Source organism: Hyla sarda, chromosome 3, assembly GCF_029499605.1.
Source record: "Hyla sarda isolate aHylSar1 chromosome 3, aHylSar1.hap1, whole genome shotgun sequence".
Classification (NCBI taxonomy): Eukaryota; Metazoa; Chordata; class Amphibia; order Anura; family Hylidae; genus Hyla; species Hyla sarda.
In genome coordinates, this window is record NC_079191.1 from 5,636,115 (window position 1) to 5,656,965 (window position 20,851).

A 20,851-nucleotide genomic window follows, 5' to 3' on the forward strand; every position below is an offset into this window, starting at 1 on the left:
ACAGACCACCATCTGGCTGACTGGCATAGGATCCTTGAATGTGCAGGGTCACTCCTTCGAAAGCCCCCATAGAAAGTGGGATTACTGGAGTGCAGACGATCTGATGGGCGACCTGGTGGTGTAGGAGACTATGCAGACGAGTGTCTGGCTGACAGGCATCAGTCCCTAGTACCTGCAGGGACCCTATCCCACACCAGCAGAGAGGTACGGGAAACTCCAGCCCTGCACGCGGCAGACCTGTGATAGGAAACCGACAGCAGTGGAAATCGTGCAGACCACAGTCTAGCTCAACGAGGACACCTCCAGGCACTGACCGGTGACAATAATGGGACAACAGCACCAATAGGAGAGCACTGTGCCCCTTTGTTGCATGCAGGAGGGCCGGGAGGCCTAGGAGCCATGGATAGTATGCCCACCATCCCGTAGATCGGGGAAGCGGAGGAGCTGTGGATTGTATCCCCGTTGCCCTGTATAGTAGTCCATAGGACACGCCGGGTCACTTCTTCGGACATCTCACACTAGTAGTGGGGAACCGGAACTCCAGCTGCAGATACATCAACGTGTGATGAGTGACAGGAGGCGGAGGAGCCACGCAGACCACAGTCAGGCTTACTGGCATAGGGTTCATATAGTAGACATCGGGTCATTCCTTCGGACACCTCGCACTAGCAGTGGGGTACCAGAAGTCCAGCCGCGGATACGGAAGCACTGAGATGAATGACAGGCGGTAGAGGAAACTAAGTCCAATCCATGTCCCCGCAGGGTCACTTCTGTGGAATCCTCACACTAGAGGTGGGATCTGGAACTCCAGCTGCAGCAGACGTGAGAAGAAAACCACATAGACGACAGTCTTACTGATATATGGACCACTGCACGTGCGGGGTCATTCCTCCGGAGACCCCCTAGTTATGGGGTACGGGGGGGAAAAAGGAGCCATAGGCCCAACTACATAAGACGGGTGACCGGCGGTGGAGGAAACCACTGCAGATAGGTTTCCTAATGTCGTCTCGAGAATGAAAGGCCACGTGGTGGACATTGGCGCAGGGCAGGGAAGTAGGCCCAGGCATGGAGGAGGGGACACCTCAGTTTCTGCTAGAATTGCAATGGCACCAATTGAAGCACCCCTAGGGAGGGAATGGAATCATGGAGAGACTGAAGGGAAGCAGCCAGAAGGGAGCTCATTGGTCAGCATAAGACCAAGAGCTGAGATTCAGTAAATGGCCACAATGTGTAACACCTGATTCATTTATAATTATTTTTTTTTTTTTTTTTTTTTTTTTTTTTTTTACACACGGTTGCAACGCAGCACATAGTAAGGAGAGGGACAAACCGTGTCGATGACCACTGACCCCTCAATGCCACACTGCAGGAGAGGAGAAGGAGGACGGAGCTATGCCGACTCCCCAGTGCCATAATGACGGCCGGGGAGGGAAGAGACCTATAACCCCCAGTTCCTGCACTGTGGGGGCGGAAGACAGAGTTACGCTCTGAGTCCCCAGCACACATGACCGCCGGCATTTATAAAAGCGACGGCTTCCCCATGACTGATGCACCGACTGCAGGTGAGTCTGCGGGTGCTGAAATAAGGCAGCTGCAACAAAGCGAGGAGCGAGTCCCCACTCAGCCGATCTCCAGAGTCCCGCACAGAGCCTGGTAAGAAGGGGGGGAGGAGTACAGAACAGCCAGGGCGGAGAGGAGGGGGAAAAGAGTCTGCGGCCGCAGAAAGTGCAGGGAGGAAAGAGTCTGCGGCCGCAGAAAGTGCAGGGAGGAAAGAGTCTGCGGCCGCAGAAAGTGCAGGGAGGAAAGAGTCTGCGGCTGCAGAAAGTGCAGGGAGGAAAGAGTCTGCGGCCGCAGAAAGCGCAGGGGGCCGCCGCTAAAGCCGACAGCTGACCTCAACAGAACTCCCGACTCACCAATATCAGGACCTTAGCCCCCGAAATTGTTCCATTGCGGACCAAGTCCACAGAGTAGCAGAGGTAAGAGAGACCCAGGGAGATAATTAACCCCATAAGTCCCACCATAGTGCTGCCAGAGGTTCAGGAAGTGAATCACTGCACTAAAGAGGGCACATACCTACCTAGCTCTTGGCCATACTCCCCTCCTGAGCTAAAGGCCGCGCTGCACCGTGCCAGGCTGCCATAGCGAGGCGAGCCGGACCCAATGTACACCTCCAGGCGCTGCCAAGAAGGGGTTAACGGTCCATACTCTATGCACCGTGCCCCTTTGTCGCATGTGGGAGATCAGGTAGTGCCACGATCCTGGCACCAAATCTAGAAAACTAACAAAAAAGAAAAAGAACCTAACTATACTTAACTAGAAAATAATAAAACAAGAGACCAGGTCTGGGGAGTGTCTGCCTCCCACTGACACTAGATAAAACTGATGACCTCACTTCCAGTGGGCGGGTGTATCCTGACTGGGAGGAGCCGACTTTTTTTTCCTAGTGTCAGCACCTACTAGTAGCAGGAGCAGATACCCAATAGTATCGGCGTCCCCCAACGAAGAGCGACCGAGAAAACAAAAGTGCAAAACTAAAAAATGGCCCGAGAGGGAAGGGGTTAAGCATACTAATTTTATTTATTAAAAAAAAAAAAAAAAACACCTTTCCTATGTGTGACTATAGTGATGACCTCCCCCATCACATTACCTGCCCGGAGACATCAGTCGGCTGTCACTGAATCGGTCGTCCAGTCCGGCCAGCAGCTCCTGACACTCCTCATAGGAGAACGGGAAGCAGAAGGCGAAGTAGGTGGTGGCTCCGCGACAATCCAAGAAACGGTGGACGAAGGACAAGACGAACTGGTTATCCACCATCTGCAGAGAGGAGACCCCATTATATATGATATGTGATCACAGCCCCGCCCCCTGTATGACATCACTCATATAATATAATGACATGTGATCACAGCCCCGCCCCCTGTATGACATCACTGATATAATATAATGACATGTGATCACAGCCCCGCCCCCTGTATGACATCACTGATATAATATAATAGTAATATAATGACATGTGATCATAGCCCCGCCCCCTGTATGACATCACTGATATAATATAATGATATGTGATCACAGCCCCGCCCCCTGTATGACATCACTCATATAATATAATGACATGTGATCACAGCTCCGCCCCCTGTATGACATCACTGATATATAATGACATGTGATCACAGCCCCGCCGCCTGTATGACATCACTGATATAATATAAGTTATATAATGACATGTGATCACAGCCCCACCCCCTGTATGACATCATTGATATAATATAATAGTTATATAATGACATGTGATCACAGCCCTGCCCCCTGTGTGACATCACTCATAATATAATGACATGTGATCACAGCCCCGCCCCCTGTATGACATCACTCATATAATATAATGACATGTGATCACAGCCCCGCCCCCTGTATGACATCATTGATATATAATAATAATAATATAATGACATGTGATCACAGCCCCGCCCCCTGTATGACATCACTGATATAATATAATGACATGTGATCATAGCCCCGCCCCCTGTATGACATCACTGATATAATATAATGATGTGATCACAGCCCCGCCCCCTGTATGACATCACTGATATAATATAATGACATGTGATCATAGCCCCGCCCCCTGTATGACATCACTGATATAATATAATGATATGTGATCACAGCCCCGCCCCCTGTATGACATGTGATCATAGCCCCGCCCCCTGTATGACATCACTGATATATAATGACATGTGATCACAGCCCCGCCCCCTGTATGACATCACTGATATAATATAATAGTAATATAATGACATGTGATCATAGCCCCGCCCCCTGTATGACATCACTGATATAATATAATGATATGTGATCACAGCCCCGCCCCCTGTATGACATCACTCATATAATATAATGACATGTGATCACAGCTCCGCCCCCTGTATGACATCACTGATATATAATGACATGTGATCACAGCTCCGCCCCCTGTATGACATCACTCATATAATATAATGACATGTGATCACAGCCCCGCCCCCTGTATGACATCATTGATATATAATAATAATAATATAATGACATGTGATCACAGCCCCGCCCCCTGTATGACATCACTGATATAATATAATGACATGTGATCATAGCCCCGCCCCCTGTATGACATCACTGATATAATATAATGATATGTGATCACAGCCCCGCCCCCTGTATGACATCACTGATATAATATAATGACATGTGATCACAGCCCCGCCCCCTGTATGACATGTGATCATAGCCCCGCCCCCTGTATGACATCACTGATATATAATGACATGTGATCATAGCCCCGCCCCCTGTATGACATCACTGATATAATATAATGACATGTGATCACAGCCCCGCCCCTGTATGACATCACTCATATAATATAATGACATGTGATCACAGCTCCGCCCCCTGTATGACATCACTGATATATAATGACATGTGATCACAGCCCCGCCCCCTGTATGACATCACTCATATAATATAATGACATGTGATCACAGCTCCGCCCCCTGTATGACATCACTGATATATAATGACATGTGATCACAGCCCCACCCCCTGTATGACATCATTGATATAATATAATAGTTATATAATGACATGTGATCACAGCCCCGCCCCCTGTATGACATCACTGATATAATATAATGACGTGTGATCACAGCCCCGCCCCTGTATGACATCACTGATATAATATAATAGTAATATAATGACATGTGATCACAGCCCCGCCCCCTGTATGACATCACTGATATAATATAATGACGTGTGATCACAGCCCCGCCCCCTGTATGACATCACTCATATAATATAATGACGTGATCAACATAGCCCCGCCCCCTGTATGACATCACTGATATAATAGAGACATGCAAATGAAGAAATGGCGCTCACCAGTCTCTTGTATCTTCTCTTTATTAGAACAGAAAGTGCAGGTTACAAGTCGTCCTATTCCCTATACAAGTGTTTTTCCCTATACAAGTGTTTTGCTCGGTTTGAGACCCGCCCCTTCCTGTGCTTTCCCATCCCTTAAATATCTTACTACCTGGATGACGAAAGCAAATGGGCGGGGCTAACAAGCGTGGGTTAAAACAAGTGAAAACATACAAAGACACAGCTAAAGGGGTACTCCGCTGCTCAGCGTTTGGAACAAACTCCCTTCTGACCCTGTAGACCGTGTCTCGGAGAACTTTTTATTTTCGTGTTTTTCTTTCCTTTTTGATTTTTTATATTTTTTGTGTTTTTCTTCCCATTCTCATAATCTTCACGATCTCTGAGAAATTTATCATTTTCTGTATAGTACTTCGTCTTTTCTCTATTTTTTTCTGAAAATCGTTCTAGGCTTGTTCAGACATGGGGTACTCCTTCCAGTACTTATCAGCTGCTGTGTGCTCCAGAGGAAGTTCTTTTCTTTTTAAAATGTCTTCTCTTTCTGACCACAGTGCTCTCTGCTGACATCTTAGGAACTGTCCGGAGAAGCATAGGTTTGCTATGGGGATTTGCTCCTACTCTGGACAGTTCCTAAAATGGACAGAGGTGTCAGCAGAGAGCACTGTGGTCACACAGAAAGGAAATTCAAAAAGAAAAGAACTTCCATCACACAGCAGCTGATAAGTACTGAAAGGATTAAGATTTTTTAATAGAAATAATTTACAAATCTGTTTAACTTTTTGGCACCAGTTGATAAATTTTTTTTTTCCAGTGGAGTACCCCTTTAATCCTTCCAGTAGTTATCAGCTGCTGTTATGATCCACAGGACGTTCTTTTCTTTTTGAATTTCCTTTCTGTCTGACCACAGTGCTCTCTGCTGACACTTTGGTCCATTTTAAAGGAAAAGCGGTACTGGCTGGTAGTGCGGGGGACGCTGATCAGTTTGATGCCTACTGTGCCCGCATCCACTGCGCCGTTCGGCTGTAATCTTCTATTTTTGGTAAATGCTAATTAGGTGCTAACTGGCACCGGACAGGCTAACTGGCACTCTGATGTCAGTGCCGCCGGCTGCAGCGCCGCCCAGCTCATCAATATTCCTCCCCTCTCTCTTCATTACAGAGTGGGGAGAAGAGGGAGAGGCGGAGGGAGGAGAGGAATATTGATGAGCTGGAAGGCGCTGCAGCAGGCGACAGTGACGTCAGAGTGCCAGTTAGCCTGTCCGGTGCCAGTTAGCACCTCATTTGCATATACAGTGGTCCCTCAACATTCGATGGTAATTAGTTTCAAACGAGCCATCGTTTGTCGAATCCATCGTATGTTGAGGGATTTGTGCAATGTAAAGTATAAGAAGCTGTACTCACCTGTCCCCGCTGCTCCCGATGGTGTCCCCAGGCCTCCGCTGAGCTCTCCGCTGTCTTCTGCGGTCCTCCGCTGTCCTCCCCGGTCCTCCCCGGTCCTCCCCGGTCCTCCCCGGTCCTCCGCTGTCCTCCCCGGTCCTCCGCTGTCCTCCCCGGTCCTCCGCTGTCCTCCCCGGTCCTCCGCTGTCCTCCCCGGTCCTCCGCTGTCCTCCCCGGTCCTCCGCTGTCCTCCCCGGTCCTCCGCTGTCCTCCCCGGTCCTCCGCTGTCCTCCCCGGTCCTCCGCTGTCCTCCCCGGTCCTCCGCTGTCCTCCCCGGTCCTCCGCTGTCCTCCCCGGTCCTCCGCTGTCCTCCCCGGTCCTCCGCTGTCCTCCCCGGTCCTCCGCTGTCCTCCCCGGTCCTCCGCTGTCCTCCCCGGTCCTCCCCTGTCCTCCCCGGTCCTCCCCTGTCCTCTCCGGTCCTCCCCTGTCCTCCCCGGTCCTCCCCTGTCCTCTCCGGTCCTCCCCTGTCCTCTCCGGTCCTCCGCTGTCCTCTCCGGTCCTCTTCTGTCTTCCGCAAGGCCTTACTGGGCCTGCGTAGCGACGTCATTACGCCGCTGCGTACGCCATTCCTATTGGATGACGTGCGCAGCAGTGTATTGACGTCATCGGAGAGGGCCGAGAAGACACCAGAAGACCAGCGCTGGACCCGGAGGGAACCCCGGAGCATCGTGGGGGGGTAAGTAATACTCACCGCACCACACGGGGAACATTAAGCTGCTATCCCGCAGCAGCTTAAGCATTTGGCACTGCCGGATAGCACTTAATGCGATGGCCCCGACATAAAAAAGCATCGTATGTCGATTTCATCATATGTCGGGGCCATCGTAGGTCAGGGGGTCACTGTATAGAGAAAATAGAAGATTACAGCGGAACGGCACGGTGGATCCATCAAACTGATCAGCGTCCCCCGCACTTCCTGTGGAACATACAGCAAGGATGAAGGATTAAGATTTTTTAATAGAAGTAATTTACAAATCTGTTCAAATAGTTACCGTATTTTTCGCCGTATAAGACGCACTTTTTCTTCCCCCAAATTGGGGGGGGGGGGGGGGGAAAGTTGGTGCGTCTTATACAGTGAATACACCCCTATCGCGGCGGTCCCTGCGGCCATCAACGACCGGGACCCGCGGCTAATACAGGACATCACCGATCGCGGTGATGCCCTGTATTAACCCTTCAGGCGCGGCGATCAAAGCTGACCGCCGCGTCTGAAGGGAAAGTGACACTAACCCGGCTGTTCAGCGATTTCACCGCGGCGTCCCGAACAGCCCGACTGAATAGCCGGGTTAGTGCTTACAGGACACCGGGGGGACCTTACCTGCCTCCTCTGTGTCTTCTCCGTTCAGGGATCCCCTGTATGGCCGGCGCTCTCCTTCCTCGTCATCACGTTGTCGCGTACGTGCGTCGGCGTGCGTAACGACGTGATGACGGCGACGGAGAGCGAGGATACCCGGCCGGCAGCGGAGACGTTCCGGAGCGGCAGCGACAGCGATGGAGCGACATCCAGGGCAGCGGTGACGGGTCCGGAGCGGCGGGGACACGTGAGTATTACCTCCTATGCAGTGGTCTTCAATCTGCGGACCTCCAGATGGTGCAAAACTACAACTCCCAGCATGCCCGGACAGCCAACGGCTGTCCGGGCATGCTGGGAGTTGTAGTTTTGCAACATCTGGAGGTCCGCAGGTTGAAGACCAGTATTGGGTTCAAAATCTAAATTTTTTTAGATTTTGCACCTATAAATTGGGTGCGTCTTATACGCCGGTGCGTCCTATAGGGCGAAAAATACGGTAACCTGCTGCGCAGGCAAAGATAACCTTAAAGGGGTATTTTGGGCAAAAACATCTTATGTCTGATCGCGGGGGGGCCGTGGATGGGACCACCCGCGATCTCCCTGCAGCCCCCACATTCTATGCGTACCTCCGGCCTTCCGAGATGGGGACGTGAGGTCACGCCACACGCCCCCTCCATTCCTTCTATGGGAGGGGGCGTAATGGCCACAACGCCCCCTCCCATAGACATCACGTCCCCGTCTCGGAAGCCCGGAGGTTTCCGAAACTTCAGACGCAGCTACTATAGAATGTGGGGGCTGCAGGGAGATCGCGGGTGGTCCCAGCCATGGCCCCCCCGCGATCAGACATCTTATCCCCTTATCCTTTCGATAGGGGATAAAATGTTTTTGCCCGGAATACCCCTTTAAAGCTCTAAGAGAAATAGAGGCCGCTGGATATTAAAGACAGGAGCCCAGGAGCTCGCGGGTCTAAATCATCCAATTGACTTGGGTTTATTCCTATGAACACGGCTTTTTGTGGTTTTAACCCCTTAAGGACGCAGGACGTAAATGTACGTCCTGGTGAGGTGGTACTTAACGCACCAGGACGTACATTTACGTCCTAAGCATAACCGCGGGCATCGGAGCGATGCCCGTGTCATGCGCGGCTGATCCCGGCTGCTGATCGCAGCCAGGGACCCGCCGGCAATGGCCGACGCCCGCGATCTCGCGGGCGTCCGCCATTAACCCCTCAGGTGCCGGGATCAATACAGATCCCGGCATCTGCGGCAGTTCGCGATTTAAATGAACGATCGGATTGCCCGCAGCGCTGCTGCGGGGATCCGATCATTCATAACGCCGCACGGAGGTCCCCTCTCCTTCCTCCGTGCGGCTCCCGGCGTCTCCTGCTCTGGTCTGTGATCGAGCAGACCAGAGCAGGAGATGACCGATAATACTGATCTGTTCTATGTCCTATACATAGAACAGATCAGTATTAGCAATCATGGTATTGCTATGAATAGTCCCCTATGGGGACTATTCAAGTGTAAAAAAAAATGTAAAAAAATGTAAAAGTAAAAGTAAAAAAAAAGTGAAAAATCCCCTCCCCCAATAAAAAAGTAAAACGTCCGTTTTTTCCTATTTTACCCCCAAAAAGCGTAAAAAACATTTTTTATAGACATATTTGGTATCGCCGCGTGCGTAAATGTCCGAACTATTAAAATAAAATGTTTATGATCCCGTACGGTGAACGGCGTGAGCGAAAAAAAATTAAAAAAGTCCAAAATTCCTACTTTTTTAATACATTTTATTAAAAAAAAAATTATAAAAAATGTATTAAAAGTTTTTTATATACAAATGTGGTATCAAAAAAAAGTACAGATCATGGCGCAAAAAATGAGCCCCCATACCGCCGCTTATACGGAAAAATAAAAAAGTTATAGGTCATCAAAATAAAGGGATTATAAACGTACTAATTTGGTTAAAAAGTTTGTGATTTTTTTTAAGCGCAACAATAATATAAAAGTATATAATAATGGGTATCATTTTAATCGTATTGACCCTCAGAATAAAGAACACACGTCATTTTTACCAGAAATTGTACGGCGTGAAAACAAAACCTTCCAAAATTAGCAAAATTGCGTTTTTCGTTTTAATTTCCCCACAAAAATAGTGTTTTTTGGTTGCGCCATACATTTTATGATATAATGAGTGATGTCATTACAAAGGACAACTGGTCGCGCAAAAAACAAGCCCTCATACTAGTCTGTGGATGAAAATATAAAAGAGTTATGATTTTTAGAAGGCGAGGAGGAAAAAATGAAAACGTAAAAATTCAATTGTCTGAGTCCTTAAGGCCAAAATGGGCTGAGTCCTTAAGGGGTTAAAGGGGTACTCCGGTGGAAAACTTTTATTTATTTTTTTTTTTTTTTAAATCAACTGGCTCCAGAAAGTTAAACAGATTTGTAAATTACTTCTATTAAAACATCTTAATCCTTCCTGTACTTATTAGCTGCTGAATACTACAGAGGAAATTCTTTTCTTTTTGGAACACAGAGCTCTCTGCTGACATCATAACCACAGTGCTCTCTGCTGACATCTCTGTCCATTTTAGGTACTGTCCAGAGCATCATCTGTTTGCTATGGGGATTTTCTCCTACAGTTCTACAAATTTTTTTCCCCAGAAAGTGTAAAAAAAAAAAAATTTTATATACATATTTGGTATCGCCTAATAGCGTAAATATCTAAACTATTAAAATAAAATGTTAATGATACCGTACGGTGAACGGCGTGAATGTAAAAAAAAAGAAAAAAGAAAAAAAAAATCCAAAATTGCTGCCTTTTTTTTTAGAACATTTTATTCCAAAAATAAATTAAATAAAAAAAAGTATTAAAAGTTTTATATAAGCAAATATGGTATCAATAAAAAGTACAGGTCCCGGTGCAAAAAATGAGCCCCCCTACCGCCGCTTATACGGAAAAATGAAAAAGTTATAGGTCTTCAAAATAGGGGGATTTTAAACGTATTCATTTGGTTAAACAGTTTGCGATTTTTTTTTTAAGCGCAACAGTAATATAAAAGTGTGTAATCATGGGGATCATTTTAATCGTATTGACCCAGAGAATAAAGAACACGCGTCATTATTACCGTAAATTGTACGGCGTGAAAACAAAACCTCCCAAAATTATCAAAATTGCGTTTTTTTTTATTTTTATTTCCCCACACAAATAGTATTTTTATGGTTGCGCCATACATTTTATGGTAAAGTGAGTGATGTCATTACAACGGACAACTGGTCGCGCAAAAAACAAGCCCTCATACTAGTCTGTGGATGAAAATATAAAAGAGTTAGGATTTTTTGAAGGCGAGGAGGAAAAAAGTCCTTAAGGTCCAAATGGGCTGAGTCCTTAAGGGGTTAAAACCACAAAAAGCCGTGTTCATAGGAACAGACCCAAGTCAATCGGATGATTTAGACCCGCGAGCTCCTGGGCTCCTGTCTTTAATATCCAGCGGCCTCTATTTCTCTTAGCAAACTGTTCCAAACGCTGGAGCCGGCGCCGGGAGCTTGTGATGTCATAACCCCGCCCCTTCATGACGTCACGCCCGCCCCCTCAATACAAGGCTATGGGAGGGGCGTGACAGCCGCCACACCCTCTCCCATAGACTTGCATTGAGGGGGCGGGGCATTACATCACGAGGGGGCGGGGCTATGATGTCACAAGCTCCTGCGTTCAGAACAGTTTGTTCCAAACGCTGAGCAGCGGAGTACCCCTTTAGCTGTGTCTTTGTATGTTTTCACTTGTTTTAACCCACGCTTGTTAGCCCCGCCCATTTTCTTTCGTCATCCAGGTAGTAAGATATTTAAGGGATGGGAAAGCACAGGAAGGGGCGGGTCTCAAACCGAGCAAAACACTTGTTACCTGTAAGCGCTCACACTGGCGTCCGCACCTGTCAGGGGAATAGGACGACTTGTAACCTGCACTTTCTGTTCTAATAAAGAGAAGATACAAGAGACTGGTGAGCGCCATTTCCAAATTCAGCACCACGGATCCCGCCTAAGGGAGACCAGGTCCGGCGGGAAGGGATATTACGGAACGTAGCAGTGGCGGCCGGCTAATCTCTAATCTGCATCCTGATATAATCCCAGAAGAAAGAAGTACAGGCAACTCACCACGTAGAGGTCTTCAAACTTTGTGCTTTATTGCTGGGACATGAAGGCAAAGCGGCTACCGTGCCGCACCGGGATGCCGAGCGCTAGTGCGTTGAACGGAAGGAAACAGCTGTCATCGTATAACGCACTAGCGCTCAGCATCCCGGTGCGGCACGGTAGCCGCTTTGCCTTCATGTCCCAGCAATAAAGCACAAAGTTTAAAGACCTCTACGTGGTGAGTTGCCTGTACTTCTTTCTTCTGGGATTGGTGAATACCTGCATTTCTTAGTACACGAGCACCACCAGATGCAAAGCGCACGCTGCTAGATGAACCTTGTACATGGACAGCTTGAGGGAGACACCAAGGGATAGCAGTGCCAACACGCATGGTGATATAATATAATATAATAGTAATGTAATCACAGCCCCGCCCCCTGTATGACATCACTGATATAATATAATGTGATCACAGCCCCGCCCCCTGTATGACATCACTGATATAATATAATAGTAATATAATGACGTGATCACAGCCCCGCCTCCTGTATGACATCACTGATATAATAGTAATATAATCACATGATCACAGCCCCGCCCCCTGTATGATATCACTGATATAATAGTAATATAATCACATGATCACAGCCCCGCCTCCTGTATGACATCACTGATATAATAGTAATGTAATCACATGATCACAGCCCCGCCCCCTGTATGACATCACTGATATAATATAAGGACATGTGATCACAGCCCCGCCCCCTGTATGTCATCACTGATATAATATAATAGTAATATAATGACATGTGATCACAGCCCCGCCTCCTGTATGACATCACTGATATAATAGTAATGTAATCACATGATCACAGCCCCGCCCCCTGTATGACATCACTGATATAATATAAGGACATGTGATCACAACCCCGCCCCCTGTATGACATCACTGATATAATATAATAGTAATATAATAACGTGTGATCACAGCCCCGCCCCCTGTATGTCATCACTGATATAATATAAGGACATGTGATCACAGCCCCGCCCCCTGTATGACATCACTGATATAATATAATAGTAATATAATGACGTGTGATCACAGCCCCGCCCCCTGTATGACATCACTGATATAATATAATGACATGTGATCACAGCCCCGCCCCCTGTATGACATCACTGATATAATATAATAGTAATATAATGACGTGATCACAGCCCCGCCTCCTGTATGACATCACTGATATAAGAGTAATGTAATCACATGATCACAGCCCCACCCCCTCTATGACATCACTGATATAATAGTAATGTAATCACATGATCACAGCCCCGCCCCCTGTATGACATCACTGATATAATAGTAATGTAATCACATGATCACAGCCCCGCCCCCTGTATGACATCACTGATATAATATAATAGTAATATAAATGACATGTGATCACAGCCCCGCCCCCTGTATGCCATCACTGATATAATATAATAGTAATATAATGACATGTGATCACAGCCCCGCCCCCTGTATGACATCACTGATATAATATAATAGTAATATAATGACGCGTGATCACAGCCCCGCCCCCTGTATGTCATCACTGATAGAATATAATAGTAATATAATGACGTGTGATCACAGCCCCGCCCCCTGTATGACATCACTGATATAATATAATAGTAATATGATGACATGTGATCACAGCCCCGCCCCCTGTATGATATCACTGATATAATATAATAGTAATATAATGACGTGATCACAGCCCCGCCTCCTGTATGACATCACTGATATAATATAATAGTAATATGATGACATGTGATCACAGCCCCGCCCCCTGTATGACATCACTGATATAATATAATAGTAATATAATGACGTGTGATCACAGCCCCGCCCCCTGTATGACATCACTGATATAATATAATAGTAATATAATGACATGTGATCACAGCCCCGCCTCCTGTATGACATCACTGATATAATATAATAGTAATATGATGACATGTGATCACAGCCCCGCCCCCTGTATGACATCACTGATATAATATAATAGTAATATAATGACATGTGATCACAGCCCCGCCTCCTGTATGACATCACTGATATAATAATAGTAATATGATGACATGTGATCACAGCCCCGCCCCCTGTATGACATCACTGATATAATATAATGACGCGTGATCACAGCCCCGCCCCCTGTAGGTCATCACTGATATAATATAATGACATGTGATCACAGCCCCGCCCCCTGTATGACATCACTGATTTATAGATATGGAGTTACTGACCTGGAAGGTGGGCCTGTCGCGAATGCGTTCCCAGCGTGAGCGGATGGGGACAGTGCGGACGAAGGGCGCCATCCCCTGGCCGTACAGCTTACTCTGTTTGTTCATGTTCATGATGTTGATCTTGATGACTTTCCCTGGAGCTCCGCCCCGCACGCTGAAGTAGAACCAGGACCTGCGGAGACAAGACACAGTGTCACCTGTCGATCCCTCACACACAGAACGCGGTGTCACCTGTCGATCTCTCACAGACAGAACGCGGTGTCACCTGTCGATCTCTCACACACAGAACGCGGTGTCACCTGTCGATCCCTCACACACAGAACGCGGTGTCACCTGTCGATCCCTCACACACAGAACGCGGTGTCACATGTTAATCTCTCACACACAGAACGCGGTGTCACCTGTCGATCCCTCACACACAGAACGCGGTGTCACCTGCCGATCTATCACACACCGAACGCTGTGTCACCTGTCGACCTCTCACACACAGAACACGGCGTCACCTGTCGATCTCTCACACACAGAACGAGGTGTAACCTGCCGATCCCTCACACACAGAACGCAGTGTCACCTGTCAATCCCTCACACACAGAACGCGGCGTCACCTGTCGATCTCTCACACACAGAACGCGGTGTAACCTGTCGATCCCTCACACACAGAACGCGGTGTAACCTGTCGATCCCTCACACACAGAACGCGGCGTCACCTGTCGATCTCTCACACACAGAACGCGGTGTAACCTGTCGATCCCTCACACACAGAACGCGGTGTAACCTGCCGATCTCTCACACACAGAACGCGGTGTAACCTGTCGATCTCTCACACACAGAACGCGGTGTAACCTGCCGATCCCTCACACACAGAACGCAGTGTCACCTGTCAATCCCTCACACACAGAACGCGGTGTAACCTGTCGATCTCTCACACACAGAACGTGGTGTAACCTGTCGATCTATCACACATAGAACGCAGTGTCACCTGTCAATCCCTCACACACAGAACGAGATGACCTCCACACAACGCACCTGTTCCCGTTCTCGTACTCCGTTTCTGCACAGTCCGGTCGGGTCCACACGTTGAATTCATAGTCGGGGGCGGGGCTGCCGAACCCACTGCCCCCATTACTGCCAGATGATGCGTCTCCCTCGCCATCCGTCTGCTCCACCTTCTCCACCCGAGATAAATTCCCAGAATCAAACCTGGAGCTGAAGAGTAGCCCCCCGCAGCGGACCTCCATCACCACACAGGGGCGCCAGCAAGGGGGCTCATTTTCCTGGACCCTGCACAACAGATATAGGTCATGTGACTATAACATTGAGACTCCATTACCTTACACAGGGCATACCACCAGTAGGGGGCGGAGCGGGGAACCATCATGAGGCAGTCAGACCAGACTATACATACTGACCATTAGGTGGCGCTGTGTTGTATCTGACGTCTATCTTCTCATATAATGATCTAGAAGGAAAAAAAGATACAAGATCAATCGCTGAGGTGAAGCGGGTGAGAGGAGGAGCCACTGCAGGGGGGAGGAGCCACTTCTCTGTGATCAGTCTCAATCGGTATGTATTATGATATGCGTATTATGTATGACCGGTGTACTGTATGACGTATGTATGATCAGTGTACTGTATGATGTATGACCAGTGTACTGTATGACGTATGTATGATCAGTGTACTGTATGATGTATGACCAGTGTACTGTATGACGTATGTATGATCAGTGTACTGTATGATGCATGTATGATCAGTGTACTGTATGATGCATGTATGATCAGTGTACTGCATGATGTATGATCAGTGTACTGCATGATGTATATATGATCAGTGTACAGTATAATCAGTGTAGGGCATGATGTATGTATGATCAGTGTACTGTATGATCAGTGTACCGTACGACGTATATATGATCAGTGTACCGTATGGCGTATATATGATCAGTGTACTGTATGACGTATATATGATCAGTGTACTGTATGATGTATGATCAGTGTACTGTATGATGTATGATCAGTGTACCGTATGACGTATGATCAGTGTACCGTATGACGTATATATGATCAGTGTACCGTATGGCGTATATATGATCAGTGTACTGTATGATGCATGATCAGTGTACTGTATGATCAGTGTACCGTATGACGTATATATGATCAGTGTACCGTATGACGTATATATGATCAGTGTACCGTATGACGCATGTATGATCAGTGTACCGTATGATCAGTGTACCGTATGATGCATGTATGATCAGTGTACCGTATGATGCATGTATGATCAGTGTACCGTATGATGCATGTATGATCAGTGTACCGTATGATGCATGTATGATCAGTGTACCGTATGATGCATGTATGATCAGTGTACCGTATGATGCATGTATGATCAGTGTACCGTATGGCGTATATATGATCAGTGTACTGTATGACGTATATATGATCAGTGTACTGTATGATGTATGATCAGTGTACTGTATGATGTATGATCAGTGTACCGTATGACGTATGATCAGTGTACCGTATGACGTATATATGATCAGTGTACCGTATGGCGTATATATGATCAGTGTACTGTATGATGCATGATCAGTGTACTGTATGATCAGTGTACCGTATGACGTTTATATGATCAGTGTACCGTATGACGTATATATGATCAGTGTACCGTATGACGCATGTATGATCAGTGTACCGTATGATCAGTGTACCGTATGATGCATGTATGATCAGTGTACCGTATGATGCATGTATGATCAGTGTACCGTATGATGCATGTATGATCAGTGTACCGTATGATGCATGTATGATCAGTGTACCGCATGATGCATGTATGATCAGTGTACCGCATGATGCATGTATGATCAGTGTACCGCATGATGTATGATCAGTGTACTGCATGATGTATATATGATCAGTGTACAGTATAATCAGTGTAGTGCATGATGTATGTATGATCAGTGTGCTGTATGATCAGTGTACTGTATGATGCATGTATGATCAGTGTACTGTATGATGCATGATCTGTGTACTGTATGGCGTATGTATGATCAGTGTACTGTATGGCGTATGTATGATCAGTGTACTGTATGGCGTATGTATGATCAGTGTACTGTATGGCATATGTATGATCAGTGTACTGTATGGCATATGTATGATCAGTGTACTGTATGGCGTATGTATGATCAGTGTACTGTATGGCGTATGCATGATCGGTGTACTGTATGATGTATGTATGATCAGTGTACTGTATGTATGATCAGTGTACTGTATGACGTATGTATGATCGGTGTACTGTATGGCGTATGTATGATCGGTGTACTGTATGATGTATGTATGATCAGTGTACTGTATGTATGATCAGTGTACTGTATGACGTATGTATGATCAGTGTACTGTATGACGTATGTATGATCAGTGTACTGTATGTATGATCGGTGTACTGTATGATGTATGTATGATCAGTGTACTGTATGATGTATGTATGATCAGTGTACTGTATGATGTATGTATGATCAGTGTACTGTATGATGTATGTATGATCAGTGTACTGTATGATGTATGTATGATCAGTGTACTGTATGATGTATGTATGATCAGTGTACTGTATGATGTATAATCAGTGTACTGTATGGTGTATGTATGATCAGTGTACTGTATGGTGTATGTATGATCAGTGTACTGTATGGTGTATGTATGATCAGTGTACTGTATGATGTATGTATGATCAGTGTACTGTATGTATGATCAGTGTACTGTATGACGTATGTATGATCGGTGTACTGTATGGCGTATGTATGATCGGTGTACTGTATGATGTATGTATGATCAGTGTACTGTATGTATGATCAGTGTACTGTATGACGTATGTATGATCAGTGTACTGTATGACGTATGTATGATCAGTGTACTGTATGTATGATCGGTGTACTGTATGATGTATGTATGATCAGTGTACTGTATGATGTATGTATGATCAGTGTACTGTATGATGTATGTATGATCAGTGTACTGTATGATGTATGTATGATCAGTGTACTGTATGATGTATGTATGATCAGTGTACTGTATGATGTATAATCAGTGTACTGTATGATGTATGATCAGTGTACTGTATGGTGTATGTATGATCAGTGTACTGTATGGTGTATGTATGATCAGTGTACTGTATGATGTATGTATGATCAGTGTACTGTATGATGTATGTATGATCAGTGTACTGTATGGCGTATGTATGATCAGTGTACTGTATGGCGTATGTATGATCAGTGTACTGTATGGCGTATGTATGATCAGTGTACTGTATGGCGTATGTATGATCAGTGTACTGTATGGCGTATGTATGATCAGTGTACTGTATGGCGTATGTATGATCAGTGTACTGTATGGCGTATGATCAGTGTACTGTATGTTGTATGATCAGTGTACTGTATGATGTATGATCAGTGTACTGTATGATGTATGATCAGTGTACTGTATGATGTATGTATGATCAGTGTACTGTATGGTGTATCTATTACCAGTGTACTGTATGATGTATGTATGATCAGTGTACTGTATGATGTATGTATGATCAGTGTACTGTATGATGTATGATCAGTGTACTGTATGATGTATGATCAGTGTACTGTATGATGTATGATCAGTGTACTGTATGATGTATGATCAGTGTACTGTATGATGTATGTGTGATCAGTGTACTGTATGGTGTATCTATTACCAGTGTACTGTATGATGTATGTATGATCAGTGTACTGTATGATGTATGATCAGTGTACTGTATGATGTATGTATGATCAGTGTACTGTATGATGTATGATCAGTGTACTGTATGATGTATGTATGATCAGTGTACTGTATGACGTATGTATGATCGGTGTACTGTATGACGTATGTATGATCGGTGTACTGTATGACGTATGTATGATCAGTGTACTGTATGTATGATCAGTGTACTGTATGATGTATGTATGATCAGTGTACTGTATGATGTATGTATGATCAGTGTACTGTATGATGTATCTATTACCAGTGTACTATGACATATGTATGATCAGTGTGCTGTATGATGTATGATCAGTATGACGTATGTATGACCAGTGTACTGTATGATGTATGATCAGTGTACTGTATGATGTATATATGATCAGTGTACTGTATGATGTATGTATGATCAGTGTACTGTATGATGTATGATCAGTATGACGTATGTATGACCAGTGTACTGTATGATGTATGATCAGTGTACTGTATGATGTATATATGATCAGTGTACTGTATGATGTATGTATGATCAGTGTACTGTATGATGTATGATCAGTGTGCTGTATGATGTATGATCAGTATGACGTATGTATGACCAGTGTACTGTATGATGTATGTATGATCAGTGTACTGTATGACGTATGTATGATCAGTGTACTGTATGATGTATGTATGATCAGTGTGCTGTATGATGTATGTATGATCAGTGTACTGTATGATGTATCTATTTCCAGTGTACTGTATGATGTATGTATGATCAGTGTGCTGTATGATGTATGTATGATCAGTGTACTGTATGATGTATGATCAGTGTGCTGTATGATGTATGTATGATCAGTGTACTGTATGATGTATGATCAGTGTGCTGTATGATGTATGTATGATCAGTGTACTGTATGATGTATGATCAGTGTACTGTATGATGTATGTATGATCAGTGTGCTGTATGATGTATGTATGATCAGTGTACTGTATGATGTATGATCAGTGTGCTGTATGATGTATGTATGATCAGTGTACTGTATGATCAGTGTACTGTATGATGTATGTATGATCAGTGTACTGTATGGTGTATCTATTACCAGTGTACTGTATGATGTATGTATGATCAGTGTACTGTATGATGTATGTATGATCAGTGTACTGTATGATGTATGATCAGTGTACTGTATGATGTATGATCAGTGTACTGTATGATGTATGATCAGTGTACTGTATGATGTATGATCAGTGTACTGTATGATGTATGATCAGTGTACTGTATGATGTATGATCAGTGTACTGTATGATGTATGATCAGTGTACTGTATGATGTATGATCAGTGTACTGTATGATGTATGATCAGTGTACTGTATGATGTATCTATTTCCAGTGTACTGTATGATGTATGTATGATCAGTGTACTGTATGACATATGTATGATCAGTGTACTGTATGACATATGTATGATCAGTGTACTGTATGATGTATGTATGATCAGTGTACTGTATGACGTATGTATGATCAGTGTACTGTATGATGTATGTATGATCAGTGTACTGTATGATCAGTGTGCTGTATGATGTATGATCAGTGTGCTGTATGATGTATGTATGATCAGTGTACTGTATGATGTATCTATTTCCAGTGTACTGTATGACGTATGTATGATCAGTGTACTGTATGATGTATGTATGATCAGAGTGCTGTATGATGTATGTATGATCAGTGTACTGTATGACGTATGTATGATCAGTGTACTGTATGACGTATGTATGATCAGTGTACTGTATGATGTATGATCAGTGTGCTGTATGATGTATGATCAGTATGACGTATGTATGAACAGTGTACTGTATGACGTATGTATGATCAGTGTACTGTATGACGTATGTATGATCAGTGTACTGTATGATGTATGTATGATCAGTGTGCTGTATGATGTATGTATGTATGATCAGTGTACTGTATGATGTATCTATTTCCAGTGTACTGTATGATGTATGTATGATCAGTGTGCTGTATGATCAGTGTACTGTATGATGTATGACCAGTG

At 45.2% G+C, this 20,851-nt stretch overlaps 1 protein-coding gene across 3 annotated transcripts in view; it reads right to left on the reverse strand.

The window, feature by feature from the left end:
* Window positions 1-20,851, reverse strand: part of AGBL5 (AGBL carboxypeptidase 5) — a 67,922-nt gene that overhangs the window by 39,502 nt on the left and 7,569 nt on the right. For all 3 annotated transcript variants that reach the window (XM_056563709.1, XM_056563710.1, XM_056563708.1), the window contains exons 2-5: window positions 15,464-15,513; window positions 15,081-15,335; window positions 14,055-14,226; window positions 2,648-2,814 (exon numbers count right to left, since the gene is read on the reverse strand). In XM_056563709.1, the coding sequence (XP_056419684.1) occupies window positions 2,648-2,814; window positions 14,055-14,226; window positions 15,081-15,292 (551 nt within the window). In that variant the 5' untranslated portion in view covers window positions 15,293-15,335; window positions 15,464-15,513. The remainder of the gene's footprint in view (window positions 1-2,647; window positions 2,815-14,054; window positions 14,227-15,080; window positions 15,336-15,463; window positions 15,514-20,851) is intronic.